Source organism: Mobula hypostoma, chromosome 15 (assembly GCF_963921235.1).
Source record: "Mobula hypostoma chromosome 15, sMobHyp1.1, whole genome shotgun sequence".
Taxonomy (NCBI): Eukaryota; Metazoa; Chordata; class Chondrichthyes; order Myliobatiformes; family Myliobatidae; genus Mobula; species Mobula hypostoma.
The window spans coordinates 76795263-76815779 of NC_086111.1; the positions used below are offsets into that span (position 1 = coordinate 76795263).

Genomic DNA, 20517 nt, shown 5'->3' on the forward strand with positions numbered 1-20517 from the left:
TGAAGACTTCCCACCTACCGATCACATCCTTGCCAGAGAACAACCTGTCCCAATCCATGCTTTTTAGATCCTTTCTCATTTCTTCAAATTTGGCCTTCTTCCAGTTCAGAACCTCAACCCTAGGACCAGATCTATCCTTGTCCATGATGAAGTTGAAACTAATGGTGTTATGATCATTGGAACTAAAGTGCTCCCCTACACAGACTTCTGTCACTTGTCCTAACTCGTTTCCTAACAGGAGATCCAATATTGCATCCCCTCTAGTTGGTCCTTCTTTTTATTGATTTAGAAAACTTTCCTGAACTCATTTTAGAAACTCTAAACAATCCAGACTCCTAACAGTATGGGAGTCCCAATCAATATATGGAAAATTAAAATCCCCTACCACCACAGCTTTATGTTTCCTGCAGTTGCCTGTTATCTCTCTGCAGATTTGCTCTTCCAATTCTCGCTGACTATTGGGTGGTCTGTAATACAATCCCACTAATGTGGCCATACCTTTCCTGTCTCTCAGCTCCACCCATGAGGACTCAGTAGACAAGCCCTCTAATCTGTCCTGCCAGAGTACTGCTGTAACATTTTCCCTGACAAGCAATGATACCCCCAACACCTTTCATTCCTCTGCCTCTATCACATCTGAAACAATGGAACCCTGGAATATTAAACTGCCAGTCTTCTTTTGAGTCAGTATGGGTGGAAGTCAGGAACAGGAAGGGAGCAGTTACTCTATTGGGGGTATTCTATAGGCCCCCTGGTAGCAGTAGAAATACAGAGGAGCAGATTGGGAGGCAGATTTTGGAAAGGTGCAAAAATAACAGGGTTGTTATCATGGGTGACTTTAACTTCCCTAATATTGATTGGCACCTGATTAGTTCCAAGGGTTTAGGCAGAGTTTGTTAAGTGTGTCCAGGAAGGATTCCTGTCACAGTATGTGGACAGGCCGACTAGGGGGAATGCCATACTAGATCTAGTGCTAGGTAATGAACCGGGTCAGGTCACAGATCTCTCAGTGGGTGAGCATCTGGGGGACAGTGACCATTGCTCCCTGGCCTTTAGCATTGTCATGGAAAACGACAGAATCAGAGAGGACAGGAAAATTTTTAATTGGGGAAGGGCAAATTATGAGGCTATAAGGCTAGAACTTGCAGGTGTGAATTGGGATGATGTTTTTGCAGGGAAATGTACTATGGACATGTGGTCGATGTTTAGAGATCACTTGCAGAGATGTTACGGATAAATTTGTCCCGGTGAGGAAGATAAAGAATGGTAGGGTGAAGGAACCATGGGTGACAAGTGAGGTGGAAAATCTAGTCAGGTGGAAGAAAGCAGCATACATGAGGCTTAGGAAGCAAGGATCAGATGGGTCTATTGAGGAATATAGGGAAGCAAGAAAGGAGCTTAAGAAGGGGCTGAGAAGAGCAAGAAGGGGGCATGAGAAGGCCTTGGTGAGTAGGGTAAAGGAAAACCCCAAGGCATTCTTCAATTATGTGAAGAAAAAAAAGATGACAGGAGTGAAGGTAGGACTGATTAGAGATAAAGGTGGGAAGATGTGCCAGGAGGCTGTGCAAGTGAGCGAGGTCCTCAATGAATACTTCTCTGGTATTCACCAATGAGAGGGAACTTGATGATGGTGAGAACAATATGAGTGAGGTTGATGTTCTGGAGCATGTTGATATTAAGGGAGAGGAGGTGTTGGAGTTGTTAAAATACATTAGTACGGATAAGTCCCCAGGGCCTGACGGAATATTCCCCAGGCTGCTCCACGAGGCGAAGGAAGAGATTACTGAACCTCTGGCTAGGATCTTTATGTCCTTGTTGTCCACGGGAATGGTACCGGAGGATTGGAGGGAGGCGAATATTGTCCCCTTGTTCAAAAACGGTAGTAGGGATAGTCCGGGTAATTATAGACCAGTGAGCCTTATTCTGTGGGGGGGAAAGCTGTTGGAAAAGATTCTTAGAGGTAGGATCTATGGGCATTTAGAGAATCATGGTCTGATCAGGGACAGTCAACATGGCTTTGTGAAGGGCAGATCGTGTCTACCAAGCCTGATAGAGTTCTTTGAAGAATGACCAGGCATAAAGATGAGGGTAATGCAGTGGATGTGATCTATATGGATTTTAGTAAGGCATTTGACAAGGTTCCACACAGTAGGCTTATTCAGAAGGTCAGAAGGCATGGGATCCAGGGAAGTTTGGCCAGGTGGATTCAGAATTGGCTTGCTTACAGAAGGCAGAGGGTCATGGTGGAGGAAGTACATTCAGATTGGAGGATTGTGACTAGTGGTGTCCCACAAGGATCTGTTCTGCAACCTCTACTTTTAGTGATTTTTATTAATGACCTGGATGTTGGGGTAGAAGGGTGGGTTGGCAAGTTTGCAAATGACACAAAGGTTGGTGGTGTTGTAGATAGTGTAGAGGATTGTCAAAGATTGCAGAGAGACATTGATAGGTTGCAGAAGTGGGCTGAGAAGTGGCAGATGGAGTTCAACCCGGAGAAGTGTGAGGTGGTACACTTTGGAAGGACAACCTCCAAGTCAGAGTACAAAGTAACTGGCAGGATACTTAGTAGTGTGGAGGAGCAGAGGGGTCTGCGGGTACATGTCCACAGATCCCTGAAAGTTGCCTCACAGGTGGATAGGGTAGTTAAGAAAGTTTATGGGGTGTTAGCTTTCATAAGTCGAGGGATAGAGTTTAAGAGTCGCGATGTAATGATGTAGCTGTATAAAACTCTGGTTAGGCCACATTTGGAGAACTGTGTCCAGTTCTGGTCACCTCACTATAGGAAGGATGTGAAAGCATTGGAAAGGGTACAGAGGAGATTTACCAGGATGCTGCCTGGTTTAAAGAGTATGCATTATGATCAGAGATTAAGGGAGCTAGGGCTTTAGTCTTTGGAGAGAAGGAGGATGAGAGGAGACATGATAGAGATGTACAAAGTAATAAGAAGAATAGATAGAGTGGATAGCCAGCGCCTCTTCCCCAGGGCACCACTGCTCAATACAAGAGGACATGGCTTTAAGGTAAGGGGTGGGAAGTTCAAGGGGGATATTAGAGAAAGGTTTTTTACTCAGAGAGTGGTTGGTGTTTGGAATGCACTGCCTGAGTCAGTGGTGGAGGCAGATACACTAGTGAAGTTTAAGAGACTACTAGACAGGTATATGGAGGAATTTAAGGTGGTGGGTTATATGGGAGGCAGGGTTTGAGGGTCGGCACAACATTGTGGACTGAAGGGCCTGTATTGTGCTGTACTATTCTATGTTCTATGTTGTATGAATTCCTACTGCAATTTGTGAGGGAGACACATAGGTCACATGCGTAGTATCGCAATGGAATAAAGGGAATTACAGAGGTATGAGAGAGGTGATTCCTCAGTGGATTGGAGAAGGATACTGGTGGGGATGACGCCAGAGCAGAAATGGCTGACGTTTCTGGGAATAGTTCATAATGTACAGGATAGATATATCCCACAGAAGTAAGTGTTCAAATGGTGGGGCGAGGCTACTGAGGCTGACAAAGGAGGTTAAGGACTGTATAAAAGCCAAGGAAAGTGCATATAAGGTAGAAAAAGTGAGTAGAAAGTTAGATAATTGGGTAGCTTTTAAAATCTAACAACAGGCAAATATAAAAAAGCTATAAGAAGTGGAAAGGTGAAATATGAGGGCAAACTGGACAATAATATAAACCAGTTATAAAAAATGCGAAAGTGAGGCGAGAGTTGATACTGGACCACTGAAAAATGATACTTGAGGTAGAAATGGGGAAGAGATGGTAGATGAACTTGATAGGTACTTTGCATCCATGTTCTCTGTGGAAGACACTGGCAGTGTGCCACAGATCCGTGTCAGGGAGCAGGAGTGAGTGCCATTGCTATTATAAAAGAAAACGTGCTAGTCAAGCTCACGTTCTTAAAGTGGATAAGTCACCTGGACCAGATGCACTACATCCCAGAGTCCTGAGAGAGGTTGCTGAAGGGATAACAGATGCATTGGTCATGACCTGTCAAGAATCACTTGATTCCTGCATGGTCCCGGAGGACAGGAAGATTGCAAATGTGAATCTGCTCTTTGAGAAGGGAGGAAGGCAAAAGAAAGCAAACTATAGTCCAGTTAGCCTAAACTCAGTGGCTGGGAAAGTGTTGGAGTCTATTATAACAGATAAGGTTTTGGGGTACTAGGAGACTAATGATAAAATAAGTCAAAGCCAGCATAGCTACTGTACAGGGAAATCTTGCCTGACAAATCTGTCAGAGTTCTTTGAGGAAGTAACAGGCAGGGTGGACAAATGAGAGGCAGTGGATGTCATTTACTTGGATTTTCAGAAGGCATCTGATAAGGTGTTACACATGAGATGGCTTAACAGGATAAAAATCAGAAGAAATACTGGCATGGATAGAGGAATGTCTGACAGCCAAGAGGCAGCGAATGGGAATAAAAGGAGCCTTTTCTGGTTGGCTAGCAGTGACTAGTGGTCTTCAGGGGTCAGTATTCGGTCCGCTAATGTTCACATTGTTGGTCAATGATTTGGAAAATGGAATTGATGGCTTTGTGGATGATACAAAGACAGGTGGAGGCGTTGGTAGTGCTGAGGAAGCAATGCGATTGCAGCAGGACACAGACAAATTTGAAGAATGGGGAAAAAAGTGGCAGATGGAATACAATACTGGGAAATGTACGATAATGTATTTTGGCAAAAGGAACAATAGTGAACTATTATCCGACTGGGGAGAAGGTTCAAACAGAAGTACAGAAGGAAATGTGAGTCCTTGGGGAAGACTCCCAGAAGGTTAATTTACAGGTTGAGCCTGTGGTAAAGAAGGCAAATGCAATGCTGGCATTTATTTAAAGTGAATTAGAATATATAAGCAAGGAGATAATGCTGATACTTTATAAGACACGACTTAGGCCGCACTTAAGAGTATTTGGACCCATATCTCAGAAAAGGTGTGTTGTCATTGGAGAGAGTTCAGAGGATGTTCAAGAAGATGGTTCCGGGAATGAAGGGGTTAAGATATGAGGAGTGTTTGCCAGCCTTGGGTCTGTACTCCTGCACTGACCTATATTTAATAAATTTGGATGGTGGGGGGTAAATCTCACTGAAACCCATCGAATGTGGAAAGGTCTAGATAGTGTGGATGAGGAGAGGACTTTTCGTATGGTGGGGGTAGCCATAACAGAGGGCACAGCCTCAAAACTGAGGAGCGACCTTTTAGAGTAGTTAAGGAGGATTTTATTTAGTCAGAGAGCAGTGAATCTGTGGAATTCTCTGACACAGACGGTGGTGGAGACCAAGTCTGTGGGTACATTTAAGGCAGAAGCTAATAGTTTGCTGATCAGTCAGGGCATTACAGGATATGCCAAGGAGGCAGGTACATGGGGTTGAGTGACAACCGGGATCAGACATGATAGAACAGCGGAACAGACTCGATGGGCTGAATGGCCTAATTCTGCTCCTATGTCTTATGGTCTTATACTGCTGGTGTCTTACACAGTGAAGATTGACACAAAATACTTATTATATTCCACCGCTATTTCTTTGCTCTATTACTAACTCGCCAGCATCATCTTCCAGCAGTACAATATCAACTCTTGCCTCTTTTTTACTCTTTATATATCTGAACAACTTTTGATACTTCATATTATTGGCTCAATTACCTTAATTTTTCATCTTGTCTCTCCTGTGTGTTTTTTCAGTTGTCTCCTGTTGGTTATGTAAAAGCTTTCCAATCCTCTAACTTCCCACTATTTTCTTGCGACATTATATGACCCCGCTTTTGCTTTTATCAAAACAGCAGAAAATCTGTGGATGCTGGAAATCCAAGCAACACATACACAAGATGCTGGAGGAACCTAGGAGGCCAGGCAGCATATATGGGAAATAGTAAACAGTCGACATTTCGGGTCAAGACCCTTCATCAGGACTGGGGAAAAATATGAGACGTCAGACGAAGAAGTGTGGGGGTGAGAGGGGTGGAAGAAGTGGTTGGTGATAGGTGAAACTGGGAGAGGGGGAGCAGTGAATGAAGAAAACTTCTTAGGATATAATTTCCTTAACGAATCTCGAAAGATCATTGCTAATGCCTCCACATCTCTTCAGCCACCTCTTTCAGAACTCTGGGGTGTATGCCATCTTGTCCAAGTGACCTACTTACCTTCAGACCATCTCTGTTTACCAAGAACCCTCTCCCGAGTTACATAACTTTGCACATTCTGACCACTGGCATCTGGGACTTCCATATTCCTGGCAGGGTCTTCCACAGATAAGAGCGATGGACGATGCTTATTCAGTTCATCTGACATCACCTTGCACCCCCACCCCATTACTACCTCTCCAGCACTATTTTCCAGTGGTTCCATATCCACTTCCGCCTCTTTTTTACACTATATGTACCTGATGAAAAATGTAGTATCCTCTTTAATATTACTGGCTAGCTCACCTATGTATTCCATCTTTTCCTTCTTAATTATTTTAGTTGCATTCTGTTGGTTTTTTAAAAGCTTCCCAATCCTCTAACTTCTTAGTAATTTTTGCTCTATGCCCTCTCTTTGTTTTTTTATGTTGTCTTTAGTTTCTCTTATCAGACACGGTTTTGTGACCTTACCTTTAGAATACTACTTCCTCTTTGTGATGTGTATATCTTGTGCCTTCCGAATTGCTTCCAGAAATTCCAGCCATTGCTACTCTGTTTTCATCCCCGCCCGTGTTCTTTGCAAATCAATTTTGACCAATTTTTCTCTCATGCCTCTCTAATTCTCTTTAGTCCACATCTGAATTTAGCTTCTCCTTCTCTACTGTCAGGGTGAATTTGATCAGATTAAGATCACTTACCCCTACGGGTTCTTTGAACTTAATTGACCTAAATAATTCTGGTTCATTCAGAATTCAAATCCAGAATAGCCGATCCCCAAGTGGATCAACCACGAGCTGCTCTAAAAAACCATCTTGCAGGCATTCTAGGAATTCCTCCTTTTGAGAACAACACCATCCTAATTTTCCTAATCACCTGCATGACAATCCCCCATGACTATTGTAACATTGCCCTTTTGGCACGCATTTTCTATCTCCCACTGTAATTTGTGGACCACATACTTACTACTGTTTGGGGGTCTCTATACAATTCCCATCATGTTTTTTTTTACATTTGCTGTTCCTTAATCCTACCCACAGATTCTACACCTTCCAACCCTATGCCAGCTCTTTCTAATGATTTTATTTAATATTTTACCAACAGAGCCACACAACCCCACCACCAGCTTGTTCTCTCAAGAAACATATACAGTAAGTATCTGGGAAACAAGAGGACCGGCAGATGCTAAAAATCTGGAGAACTGCACACAAAGTGCTGGAGGAGCTCAGCATGTCAGGCAGCATCTATGGATGGGAATCAACATTTCGGGCAAGACCCTTCATCGGGGGTCTTGATACCCACGTAATTGGAATATCAACAAGCAAACAAAATGGAAAGTAGTGCGAAGTGGGGAAAACCTTTGACAAAATTTAGTTCAAGGCTTGAAAAAAACCTGCCAAACAGAGCTCAATAGTTAACAAATACAACAAAGGTAATAAACACTCATCAGTACTGACATTGACTTTTTTAAATAAAGATGCCTTGGTCCCATTTCAATCAGTAAAATTTACAAAGATAAATAAGAACTTTAGAAAAGACTATTTACACTCAAACCCACTTAGATTAACACCACCTTGGACAGAAGGAGGAAGAGAAATAACACACATGAAAAATAAAATCACATAACAGTCAGATAAAACTTCTAAGTATATATTTTCATTAAAAATGAACAGGATTCAACACTCCATGTGGGTATATGCAATTGTGATAAAAAATACAGACCAGAAATCTTAAATGAGAGGCCAACTCAGAAGAATGAATCATCACTATGGGAGAAAACATTAACCAGTGGAATGAGTATGACCCTCCATGGGAGACATCCCAACGATCTGAGCAGACGAGATGGTGACAAGGAAGCATCAAGCACCTGACTGACAGTTGCAGACCTCTTCCCAGAAACAGAGGGGTTCCTTGCAGAAATACAAGACAAAGTGGTTAACAAAAGGAAAAAAAAAATCGAAAATACATGAAATACAAACAAATAAGGCAGTAAGTGCAGAAGATGTCAAGAGAAACCACACACAATCCAACACATTCCAGGATCCTGAAGCAGTTTAACTCAATCTGATTACTTACAAAGTTACAATCAAATGGCAAATATCATTCACCAAAATCTTGCTTTAAAATACAAACTCATGAATGCCCTCCATCACTTCATAAAGGCACCATAAATTCAAGCCTGATCCAGTTTTAGAGTCAAAATCTTACAAATTATATGATAATCAATACATTATTTCAGATAAGGCAATCCATATAACCATCCGGATATGATATTACAGGATCAACAAGCAGAAACAACTCCCACAATAGATAAAACCATTCCCAGCACACACATTCCTCAACCAGTGGAGCACCTCACTACAGGTATTGTTTGTGTCATCAGTCAGACAACTGAAAATTTTTCTCAATCAATCAGCTTCCAAATGTTACTACTCTGTCGTTTGTTGCCACACCCCACTGCTGATTCCCTTCTCCTCATCATACGTTCTTACTCCGACCATCGTCCAGAGCCCCAAACTCTGCCCTGTGCAGACCCACCTCTGGTTTCTGACCCTGCTCTGTTGAACATCCAACTAATGGTTTCCAATTCTGCTTTCAGTCTTTAGAGGACAGTGGTGTTTTCTAACAACCCTTTAGAAGCATGGAAAATGACCCATAATGTGGAAATGAGCCGTGAATAACGAGGTTAGCCACCAATGTCATTCTTCCTCAGCCCAGAGATTTGAGGAGCGAAGAACATCTCAGACAGAACTGCAGTCAGCTCGACTTCTTCATTTGCAGAGAACTCAAGGGAAACCTCTTCACCCACAGAGTGGTGACTGTTTGGAACCCATCACCACTGGGAGAGCAAGAGGTGAACAGCAGGGGAGGATTTAACAGGACTATCGTGGAACTGAATCACTGGCAGGGTCCAGCCGGCCTGAGTTGACTCTCTATTGTACACTAAGTGTGTTATAAATTCACTAAGTACCGGAGACAGAATTTAAAATAGAACTGATTTATTTGTCTCAGATCCAGAATATTAAACACCAGTCCCATTAAAGCATATACAGCAGAAGAAACTCCTCCCATGCCCAGTGACCAGGGTGCAGAACTGGGTGTGGTGAGCAGCAGCAATAATTGCAGAGTTCAGCAACGACAGTCACTCTCGAAATTGCATTCAGCACGGTGATGGACAAATATCCAGCATGCAGCTTCCCACATTCACAACAGGTGAACAGCCTCTCCCCAGTGTGAACTCAATGATGCACATTTGGTGGAGATTGCTGAGAGAATCTTTTCCCAATGTCTGAGCAGGTGAACGGCCTCTCCCCAGTGTGAACTCGCTGGTGTCTCAGTAGATGAGATGACCGAGTGAATCCCTTCCCACAGTCTGAGCAGGTGAACAGCCTCTCCCCAGTATGAACCCCTTGGTGACTCTGTAGGTCAGATGACTGAGTAAATGTCTTCCCACAGACTGAGCAGGTGAACAGCCTCTCCCCAGCGTGAACTGACTGGTGTCTCTGTAGGTGAGATAATAGAGTGAATCCTTTCCCACAATCTGAGCAGGTGAATGGCTTCTCCCCAGTGTGAAATCGCTGGTGTCTATGAAGGTCGGATGATCGATGGAATCCCTTCCCACAGACTGAGCAGGTGAACGGTCTCTCCCCAGTGTGAACTGACTGGTGTGCCAGCAGATCAGATGACCGAGTAAATCCCTTCCCACATTCACAGCAGGTGAACGGCCTCACCCCAGTGTGAACTCGCTGGTGTATCAGTAGATCAGATGACCGAGCGAATCCCTTCTCGCATTCACGGCAGGTGAATGGCCTCTCCCCAGTGTGAACTCGCTGGTGTGCCAGCAGATCACATGACCGACTGAATCCCTTCCCACAGTCTGAGCAGGTGAATGGCCATACTCCAGTGTGAACTGACTGGTGTGCCAATAGGGAGGATGACCGACTGAATCCCTTCCCACAGTCTGAGCAGGTGAACGGCCTCTCCCCAGTGTGAACTGACTGGTGTGCCAATAGGGTGGATGACTGAGTGAATCCCTTCCCGCAGTCTGAGCAGGTGAATGGCCTCTCTCCAGTGTGAACTCGCTGATGTTCCTTCAGTTTAGATGAGCAAGTAAATCCCTTCCCACAGTCTGAGCAGGTAAATGGCCTCTCCCCAGTGTGAACTCGCTGGTGAGCCATTAGGTCAAATGACTGAGTGAATCCTTCCCCACAAATTCAGCAGATGACCAGCCTTTGCCCAATGTGAACTGACTGGTGTGTCTGCAGCTGGGATGACCGACTGAATCCCTTCTCACCCACAGAACAGATGAATGGCCTTGTCCCAGTGTGAACTTGCTGATGTACCTTCAGTTGAGATGACCGACTGAATCCATTCCCACTGTCTGAGCAGATGAATGGCCTCTCCCCTGTGTGAAATGACCGGCGTGACAGTCAGTCAGATGATTGAGTGAATCCCTTGCTCCACTTCTTAAATGTCTAGACAGAGACAGCAAAACTGGTGTATTGTGTTTGATTTCCCGTAGACAGATTCCTTGTCATTTTTAACCTGTAAAAAAATATACAAAATCCATCAATGGGCGTAGGACAGTATTTCAGATGTGATCACTTTAGTTGTCAAGGTGTGATCTGACATCACACTGTTACAGTGAGGTTCAACACAAGTTGGAGAGAGAAATCATCCTGTAACTGGGCACAGTGCTGGTATCTGGAATGACCATCAAATTCTCTGATGCTCTTCCTGTCTCTATAAGAATGGGGCATTTCTGCCATCTTCAATCTGTGACCTGGTTCAGTTTGACTTTCTCCATTGGTGTTATTCCCTGTTCCCATTGAACTGCATGGGTGTCTGGCCCCACAGTAACTGAAACACTTTCACACAAATAGTCTTTGTTAATGTGCAGCTGGGATTTTCTTTTATGTACCGTTAATTTAAAGTCCTACAGCTTTAACGCCATATAAATATCTTCTACTCAGATGTATAGTTGGTCTGCACAGCTGTTGGAAGGAATTAGAGTGAATATTAGTATTATTTAAGGTTCCCGTCACAGTCATAGAAAAGTACAACACAGGAACGGGCCCTTTGGCCCATCTATTTCATGCCAAGCTAAACTTTCTACTCCCATACCCCTACCATCCAGGGACCTATACAAACCTCTTAAATGTTGAAATTGGGCTTGCATGCACCACTTGTGCTGGCTGCTCATTCCACATCCGGATGACCACCTGTGTGAAGAAGTTTCTCCTCATGTTCCCTTAACATCTCAGCTTTCACCCTTAACCCATGGCCTCTGGTTGTAGTCCCACCCCATCTCTGTGGTAAAAGCCAGCTTGCATTTACCCTATCTATACCACTCATAATTGTGGTATACCTCCATCAAATCTCCCCTCAATCTTCTACGTTCCAAGGAATAAAGTCCTGACCTGCTCAATTTTTCCTTCTAACCCAAGTCCTCCAGATGTGGCAACATCCTTGCAAATTTTCTCTAAACTCTTTCAGCCTCTTTTACATCTTTCATGTAGGTTGGTGACCAAAACTGCACACAATACTCCAAATTAGGCCTCACCAACATCTTGTACAACATCAATATAACATCCATCTCCTGTACTGAGTACTTTGGTTTCTGAAGGCCAATGTGCCAAACTCTTTCTTTCCGTCCCTATCTAACTGTGACACCACTTGCAGTGAATTATGGACCTGTTTTCCCAGATCCCTTTCATCTACAACACTCCTCAGAGCCCGAAATTTCACTGTGTAAGACCTAGGTCCTACCAAAGTGCAACATCTCACGCTTGTCTGCATTAACTTCCATTTTGCATTTCTTAACCCATTTTTCCAGCTGGTCCAGATCTCACTGCAAGCCATGATAGTCTTCCTCACTGTCCACTACACCCCCAGTCTTGGTGTCATCCTCAAATTTGCTGATCCAGTTAACCGCATTGCCATCCAGATTACTGATATAGATGACAAACAACAACAGATCCAGCACTGATCCCTATGGCACACCACTAGTCACAGGCCTCCGGTCAGAGAGGCAACCATCTGCTACCACACTCTGACTTCTCCCAAAGACAGTGTCTCATCCAATTGACTATCTCATCTTGAATGCTGAGTGACTGAACCTTCTTGACCAACCTCCCATATGAGAATTTGTCAAGTGCTTTGCTAAAGTCCATGTAGACAACATCCACTGCCTTGCCTTCATCCACTTTCCTGATAACTTCATAGAGAGACTCTATAAAATCGGATAGACATGACCTACATGCACAAAGCCATGCTGGCTATCCTTAATCAGTCCACATCTATCCAAATACTTATATATCTGGTTCCTGCACATAAGTTCCAATAACTTTCCCCCTACTGATGTCAAGCTCACCAACGTACAATTTCTTAGTTTATTTTTAAAGCCTTTCTTGAACAGCGGAACAACATTGTCTAGTCTCCAATCCTCCAGTACCTCGCCTGTCACTAAGGATGATTTAATTATCTGTGCTTGAGCCCCAACAATTTCTGCAGTTGTCTTCCGCAGGGTCCTAGGGAACAACTTGTCAGGCCCTGGGGATTTATCCACACTAATTTGCCTTAAGACAGTGAACACATCCACCTCTATAATCTGTCCATGAAGTTGATGCTGCTTTGCCTCACTTCTATAGACTCTGTCCATCTCCTGTGTAAATACAGACACAAAAATAAAATCTCCCCCATCTATTTTGTTTCCTCATATGGATTACCATTCTGATCTTCCAGAGGATTAATTTTGTCCTCTGCAATCTTTTTGCTCTTAACATATCTGCAGAATCGGTGAGGATTCTCCTTCACCTTGTCTGCTCGGTCAACCTCATGCCTTCTTTTATTTCTTTCATAGTGTTCACTTGAATTTCCTGTATTTCATAAGTACCCCATTTGTTCCCATTTGCCTGTACCTAGTATGCACCTCCTTTTTATTGATCTGGGAGATGGAAGCCAAAGGGGTGATGGAGCTGCATGGTGGGAGGTGGGGAAGGGGGGGTTAAACTAAAGTTTCAGGGGGAATGGGAGCCTGAATAATAGAACAGATAGTGGAGGGGTTGTGGAGACAGATGTTGTTCAGACCTCAGACAAAGTCAGGAATGAAAAAGTTGAGCATGGTGCAGTGAATATGCTGAGCCCGGTATATTTCGATACAAGGAGCAGTATAGGAAAGGCGGATGTGTTCAGGGCATGGATCAACACCTGGAATTATGACACTAATTGTGGACTGGGACGGGCTGCTTTATGGTAAAGGTGTGTTTGGTAAATAGGAGGCCTTCAAAGTGAAATTTTGGAAGTGCAAAGCGGGTATGTGCTTGTCAGAATAAAAGGTAAAGATAGAAACTGTAGGGAACCTTGGTTTTCAAGCGATATTGAGACCCTGGTGAAGCACAAAACGGAGTTGCAGAACAGCGATAGGCAGGCAGGTTCTTATGGAGTATAAGAAATGCAAGAGAACAAACAAGAAATAAATCAGGATGGCTAAAAGAAAGCATGATGTTGCTGTCGCAGAAAAGATGAAGGAGAATCCTCAGGAATTCTAGAGATAGATTAAGAGCAAAACGATTGCAAGGCACAAAGTTGGTCCTCTGGAAGACTGGAATGGCAATCCACGTGTGGAACCAAAGCAGATGGGGGAGATCTTAAATATTTTTTCATCTCTATTTACTCAGGAGATGGACGAAGGGTCTATGGGAGTGTGGAAAAGCAGCATTAAAATCGTGGACCCTGTACAGATTAAAGAAGAGAAGTTATTTCGCTGTTCAACATGGAACATAGAAATCTACAGCATATTGCAGGCCATTCAGCCTAAAATGTTGTGCCAACCATGTAACCTACTCTAGAAACTGCCTAGAATTTCCTTACTGCATAGCCCTCTATTTTTCTGAGCTCCATGTGCCTATTTAAGAGGCTGTTAAAAGACACTCTTGTATCTGCCTCGACCACCGCTGCCAGCAGTGCATTCCATGCACCCACCACTCTGTGTAAAAAACTTACCCCTGACATCCCCTCGGTATCTATTTCCCAGCATCTTAAAACTATGCCCCCTTGTGTTAGCCATTTCAACCCGGGGAAAAACCTCTGGCTGTCCACATGATCAATGCCCCTCATCATCTTATAAACCTGAAAAAGGCTCTAAACATAAACAAGGAAATTGTACATTGCTTTGAGGATTTGTTGGAAGTATACAAAATTATGAGGATAAAGATAGGGTAAATGCAAGCAGCTTTTTCCACTGAGGTTGAGTGGGATGAAAACCAGAGGTCATGGGTAAGTGGGGAAGGTGAAAATTTAACAGGAACATTTGAAAAAGCTCTTTACTGAAATTGTCGTAAGAATGTGGAATGAGATGTCAGCACAAGTGGTGAATATGAGCTCGGTTTCACCATTAAGTGAAGTTTGATAGGTACCTGGATGGTAGGTGTATGGAGGGAGATAGTCCCAGTGCAGGTAGTTGCATTAGACAGCTTAAATGTTTTTTCAGCATTGACTAGATGGGACAAATAGCCATTTCTGTACTGAACTTCTCCATGTTTCTATGACAGAGAAGCTCGCCAAACTTGTTTGGAAGGGAAAGGTAGGAGTGACAACAGAGCAGCAATGGCTGGAGTTTCTGGGAGCAATTCGGGAGCTGAGTGACCGATACTTCCGAAAGAAGTGGAAGCATTGGAAAGGCAGGAGGACACAAATGTGGCTAAAATGAGAAGCCAAGGCCAACATAAAAGCCAAAGAGAGGGCAAACAAAAGGGCAAAAACCATTGGAAAGCTTTTAGAAACCAACAGAAGACAACTAATATAAAAGTTAGATGAGCTCAGTGCATGGAATCATGATATTGTAGTCATTAATGGCTCCTGGTAGCACCCAACAGTCTGAGGCATTTAGAGAAACAAAATATTCCAGGCCTCAATAACACTGGAAAAGCAAGGTTCCCTGCACCAGCTACCTTTCAACTTTTATTTTGGCAGGCACATACAAACTATACATCCTCAAAATTTCACTTCTAAAGGCCTCCCACTTACAAGTAATCCTTTGCCAGAAAACAGCCTGTCCCAAACCACCCTTTACAGATCCTTTCTGATTCCATCAAAATTTACCATTCTACAATTTAGAATCTCAACCTGTAGTCCAGACCTCTCTTCTTCCATATTTACTTTAAATCTCATGGCATTATGATCACTAATTTCTGTCACCAGCCCTAGATCATTTCCTAACAGCTTACTGCACAATTCTACATTGGGAATTCTACAAACTGATTAAAGGCACATTTGATAAATCCTACCCCATCTAGTCCTTTTACAGTATGGGTGTCCCAGTCAATATATGGAAAGTTAAAATCACTTACTGAATCAACCTTTCTTTATTGGCATAGTCTGCAATCTCTCTACAAATTTGTTCCTCTTAATCCCTCAGACTGTTGGGTGCAAGCAAGTCCCGATAATGGCTACAATATCATAATTCCCTGTCCTGAGCTCATCGGCTTTCCTATGGTTGCATTGTGATATGCACAGTTGAGCACATTCATTGCACCATGCTCAGCCATTTGATTGCTGACTCTGTCTGAGGTCTGAATAACATCTGACTGGTGTCAAGAAAACAACCTCTCCACCATTGTCACAAAAACAAAGGAGCTGATTGTGGACGACAGGAGGAATGGAGACGGGCTAACCCCAATTGACATCAATGGATCTGGGGTTGAGAAGGTGAACAGCTTTAAATTCCTCGGCATACACATCACCAAGAATCTCACATGGTCTGTACGTACCTGCTGTGTTGTGAAAAGAGCACAGCAGCACCTCTTTCACCTCAGATGGTTGAAGAAGTTTGAACTGTACTTCCCTCAATCGCAGGACTCTGCAGAGAGTGGTGCGGACAGCCCAGCGCATCTGCAGATGTGAACTTTCCACTATTCCGGACATTAACAGAGGCAGGTGTGTAAAAAGGGCCCAAAGGACACTGGGGACCCAATTCACCACAACCGCAAACTGAATGTGAGAAAATGGAGGGATATGGACATTATGTAGGCAGAAGGGATTAGTTTAGTTGACCATTTGGTTACTAATTTATTCAATTCAGCACAATATTTGGCCTGTCCCTGTACTATACTGTCTATGTTCTATACCTATATTCTATAACATTATTCAGTCTGCAATGTGTCAATGTGATTTTCAGTTCACTGTGTTGTTTTAACATACCGAGTTCCAGAACTTCTTTTAGCATTTTGTTGAACTTTGCCAACCCGTTCCTCATTTCCACAGAGGATCCCCTCATCATTCCCGGGGAGTGGGAGCCTTTCCCCATTACCAGGCTGAGGAAGAGCAGGGAATCCTCTGTCGGGGTTCCCTTCTCTGTGAGTTCTGTGATTTCCTGTAAACGATGAACTTGTTGAGTGACAGACTGAGTGAAAGCGAATGGAGAAGACAATATCTGCTCAGGGATGGGACGTCCCAGTGACTTTGAGCACAGAGACAGTCACTGGGCAGCCTCTTCACCCACACTGTAAATTTCTGGGTTCAGTCATTAGCAGCAAAGCACTGACTGTGGAAATTAAAAATCAGAATATTATTAGAGTCACAGAGCCCAGCAGCACTGAAACAGGCCCTTCGGCCCTTCTAGTTAATGCCGACCTGTTTTTGTTTTTACTGCCTGTTTCCAACTACCTGCACCATAGCCTCTATACACCTCCCATCCATGTCATCACCCAAATTTCTCTTTAGTGTCTAAATCGAACCCACACCCTCCACTTCCACTGGCAGCTCATTCCACACTCTCACCAAACTCTGAGTGAAGAATTCCCCTTCAGATTCTTCTGAAATATTTCACCTGAACTTATGTCCAATGTGGGGGTAAGAGGGAAGACGGGGTGGAGAGGGAAGGCAGTAAGGAGGGGGAAAGGCTGATTGGGGACAAGGAAACAGAGGGGAGTGTTTATTCATACTGTTTTGTGAATTGTTTGAACTTACTTGCTGCAAACTTACTATACTGTACATTCTCAACCAAATTACTGATTACAGATGACAAGTAACATGAAGAGCAGTGTGAGCTGTCTTAATGACTATCATCCAGTGGCTCTCACATCTCTGGTGATGAAATGTTGCAGGGTTTGTCATAGTGAGAATGAACTCCTGCCTCGGCAAAGACCTGGACCCACTGCAATCTGCCCATCACCACAATAGGTCTACGGCAGATGTGATCGCAATGACTCTTCACATGGCCTTAGATCACCTGGACAATACAAACACCAAACGAGTGCTGCTAAACAACTGACAATTGCACCTTCCCCAACTGCTCACATGAGACTAATGTCTATATCGGTGACACAGGAAATCACTTCACTGTCACTCTCCTGATACCGTGTCTGACCTGCTCACCTCCGGGTATCCTCCCTCAACAAGCCTCTTTCTCAGTCACCATCTGTGAGATTATATAAAACAAAAACAATTAAAACGATCTATCAGACAGCTCCTGTACCCCTCCACCCCTGACCATGCTTCGCTGGTTAAATCTCTCCCTTCTCAGCCCCTTACTTTCTCCCTTTCCCATTGTAACTGCAGATATGCCAACAGATCTGAACCCGCTGTACAAACTTTGACGCAGAAGTCACAGACACCCCCAACTCCCCACCCGCTTCCTGATCTGCACTCGCAGCTCAGGACGGTGACAACTGTTTCCAGCTCTGGGGCTTTGTGACAAACACAAGGTTAACAGCAAAACAAGTCAGTGATTGATATAAAGAGAAGAATTGTTGCTTCCTGAAAGGACACGCGAGCGTCCGATACAATGGACCAGATCCTCCCTTGTCTCCTACTTCATGTGACCTGGGTCACGGAACGTCCGATCATCCCACTTTCTCACATCACCACCCTCCCCTCACCCCCAATCGCCTCCCGTCCCACACCTTTCCGATCACTCACCCCGCACCCACACGTCCACCTCTCCCCCCCCCCCCCACACACACAAAGAGATCCCCAAACCCCAAACCCCTTCCCCGCTCTGGGAGCCACAACTAATTGATCCCACAGCCCGGACTCGAGAGCAGAGCTGAAACCGCGGCTACGATACCGGAGAGGGCGAAGCCTCTAGTCGTTCGACTGAGCTCGGTCCTGACTCTTTCCAACCGCAACCAGCCCCCGGTTTACACGAACTCGGCATCAGACGCCCACTCACCGGAGAACCACGGTGACACCTGGGGTCGGCACTGCGCCTGCGTCCAGCAGGAAGCTGGGAGGTTGCCACAGCGCCCCTGGCGACCGGAGGTCTGCAAATCGACACCGGTTCGGAGGTCTGCGCAGCGCCAACTGGCGACCGGAGGTCTGCAAATCGCCACCGGTTCGGAGGTCTCCGCAGCGCCAACTGGCGACCGGAGGTCTGCACATCGCCGACGGTCGTCGGATGTTTCCGCAGCGCCTCCGGTAGCCGGAGTGACGACGGAGAATAAATCACAAACCCGAGGGAGTCTGCAGATACTGGAAATCCAAAACAACGCTCGCAAAAATGCTGAAGGTACCCAGCAGGTCAGATATCATCTATCGAAAAGAGTCGCCGTTTCCGGTTGAGATCCTTCTTCAGGACTGAGAAAGAAGGGGAAATATCTGAATAAAAACGGGGCGGGTGAGGAAAAGGCTCGCTTGAAGACGATAGTTGAAGCCAGGTCGGTAGGAAATCTCAAGAGCGGGGGGAAAAAATCTAATAGGAGAGGAGATCAGACAATAGGAGAAAGGGATGGAGGAGTGGACCCAGGGAGAAGTGAAAAGCAGGTGAGAGGAATGAAAGGTCAGGGGAAGTAAATTGTGAATTGCTGCCTCAGCTGGAAAGACTGTTTGGACAACAGAGAGAGTTCAGTCTTGCCGCCCTTTCACTGTGACACCCCCGAACTGCACATCAAATCCATCCAAACGAATCTGGGCGAACGTTAATGATCAACAAATATAATAGCGCTCAGCTATCAGCGGTCTGAATTATAACTGACTTTAAAAAGGAAGAGTATTCATGGTCCACATTGTCAGGGTGTTGAGTTTACCAGGAGACAGTCTGCAGGGACGAGAGGTTTTCTGTTGACTAATACACTGTGTGTGGACCCCGCTGGCAATTCTCCTGTTGTGACCAGAATCGAGACAAACACTCCACCAACAACACGGCACAGCCGGACACATGACAGGGCACTTTACATCTCACAACACTGGATTCAGTGATGAAACCCGTGATTAATGTTGTTGTCCCACTGAAATCATAAGAAACGGCCATTAAGCTGTTTTTGAATACAAGCGCTCCCCACAGGTGACGTCACACACGCGCTGCTGCGCTCGCGCTGAAACAGTTTAACGGCTGGGCTACTGATCACGAGACCCCTCCACCCCGCCCCACCTCCGCGGCGCTATAGTCATTGGCCCGAGGCGATGTCAATCACTGTTTCCGCCCAGTAGCGGAGGCGGACCAGCCGAAAGGGCGTTACCTCGCTGTCACACCCCGTTGGACACTCCGTCAAAGCGGAACAAACCCAAAATAAATGTCCCGCATTTTGATTTATTTCCATTTCCCTCCGAGGGAAGTTGGGGGCGTTTGTGAAACGTCTCCTGCGACCGGAGTCTGATGTATCGCTGAGAGGTAGAAGGAGACCGCTCGGCCGGTCGGTTTGATGTAGGTTCCCCGGGGTGGGAGGAATGATATTTTATTGAAAGGATGAAGATGGTGAGAGAGGGGGCGGACAGGATGTTTGTCCCGGTGGGGACAGGAGGGGCTCCTCTGTGGAAATGTCTGAGCCCACGGAGGTGGCGAGCAGAGGGATTCACCACATTGGGCGGCAAACACCGGCAGACTGTTGCCCTGCAAGCGGGGCCAATGGTCCGGGCAAAGTGGGGACGGGAGTGGTGTTGGGTGGATGAGGAGAGGACTTTTCATATGGTGCAGGTAGCCATAACAGGAGGCACAGCCTCAAAACTGAGGAGCGACCTTTTAGTAGTTAAGGAGGATTTTAGTTAGTCAGAGAGCAGTGAATCTGTGGAATTCTCTGACACAGACGGCGATGGAGGCCAAGTCTGTGGGTACATTTAAGGCAGAAGCTAATAGTTTGCTGATCAGTCAGGGCATTACAGGATATGCCGAGGAGGCAGGTACATGGGGTTGAGTGAGAACCGGGATCATACATGATAGAACGGCGGAGCAGACTCGATGGGGCTGAATGGCCTAATTCTGCTCCTATGTCTTACGGTCTTATACTGCTGTGGTCTTACACAGTGAAGATTGACACAAAGTACTTATTACGTTTGGCCGCTATTTCTTTGCTGTATTACTAACTCGCCAGCATCATCTTCCAGCGGTACAATATCAACTCCTGCCTCCTTTTTACTCTTTATATATCTGAACAACTTTTGACCATATTATTGGTTCA

At 45.0% G+C, this 20517-nt stretch overlaps 1 protein-coding gene and 1 long non-coding RNA gene across 10 annotated transcripts in view; one reads left to right on the top strand and one right to left on the bottom strand.

Annotated features, from left to right (window-relative positions):
- Positions 1-8760, top strand: part of LOC134357013 (uncharacterized) — a 28922-nt gene extending 20162 nt beyond the window's left edge. The window contains exons 2-3 of the long non-coding RNA XR_010020482.1: positions 7229-7275; positions 8724-8760. This is a non-coding gene — a long non-coding RNA (uncharacterized LOC134357013). The remainder of the gene's footprint in view (positions 1-7228; positions 7276-8723) is intronic.
- On the bottom strand, positions 7250-18333 carry LOC134357011 (zinc finger protein 239-like). 9 transcript variants are annotated; one of them, XR_010020481.1, is made up of 3 exons: positions 16325-17664; positions 10468-10669; positions 7250-8034 (listed from the first exon to the last, which is right to left on the bottom strand). XR_010020481.1 is itself a non-coding variant. In XM_063068319.1 (3 exons), exon 3 carries the CDS (start codon positions 10300-10302, stop codon positions 9364-9366), a length of 939 nt encoding a protein of 312 aa, XP_062924389.1. In that variant the 5' UTR covers positions 10303-10669; positions 16325-16496; positions 18297-18324; the 3' UTR covers positions 9349-9363. The 9 variants fall into 9 exon arrangements, 8 of the variants coding, with proteins under 8 accessions (XP_062924386.1, XP_062924389.1, XP_062924385.1 ...); XM_063068319.1 differs by lacking the exon at positions 7250-8034 and adding an exon at positions 18297-18324 and having other exon boundaries at positions 9349-10669; positions 16325-16496; XM_063068315.1 differs by lacking the exon at positions 7250-8034 and adding an exon at positions 18297-18319 and having other exon boundaries at positions 9349-10669; positions 16325-16667.
- Between the last annotated feature and the right edge of the window lie 2184 nt (positions 18334-20517).

Excerpts from the sequence above, each read along its gene's own strand:
- LOC134357011 (XM_063068316.1), bottom strand. The coding sequence starts at position 10,302 with ATGGCTCACCAGCGAGTTCACACTGGGGAGAGGCCATTTACCTGCTCA.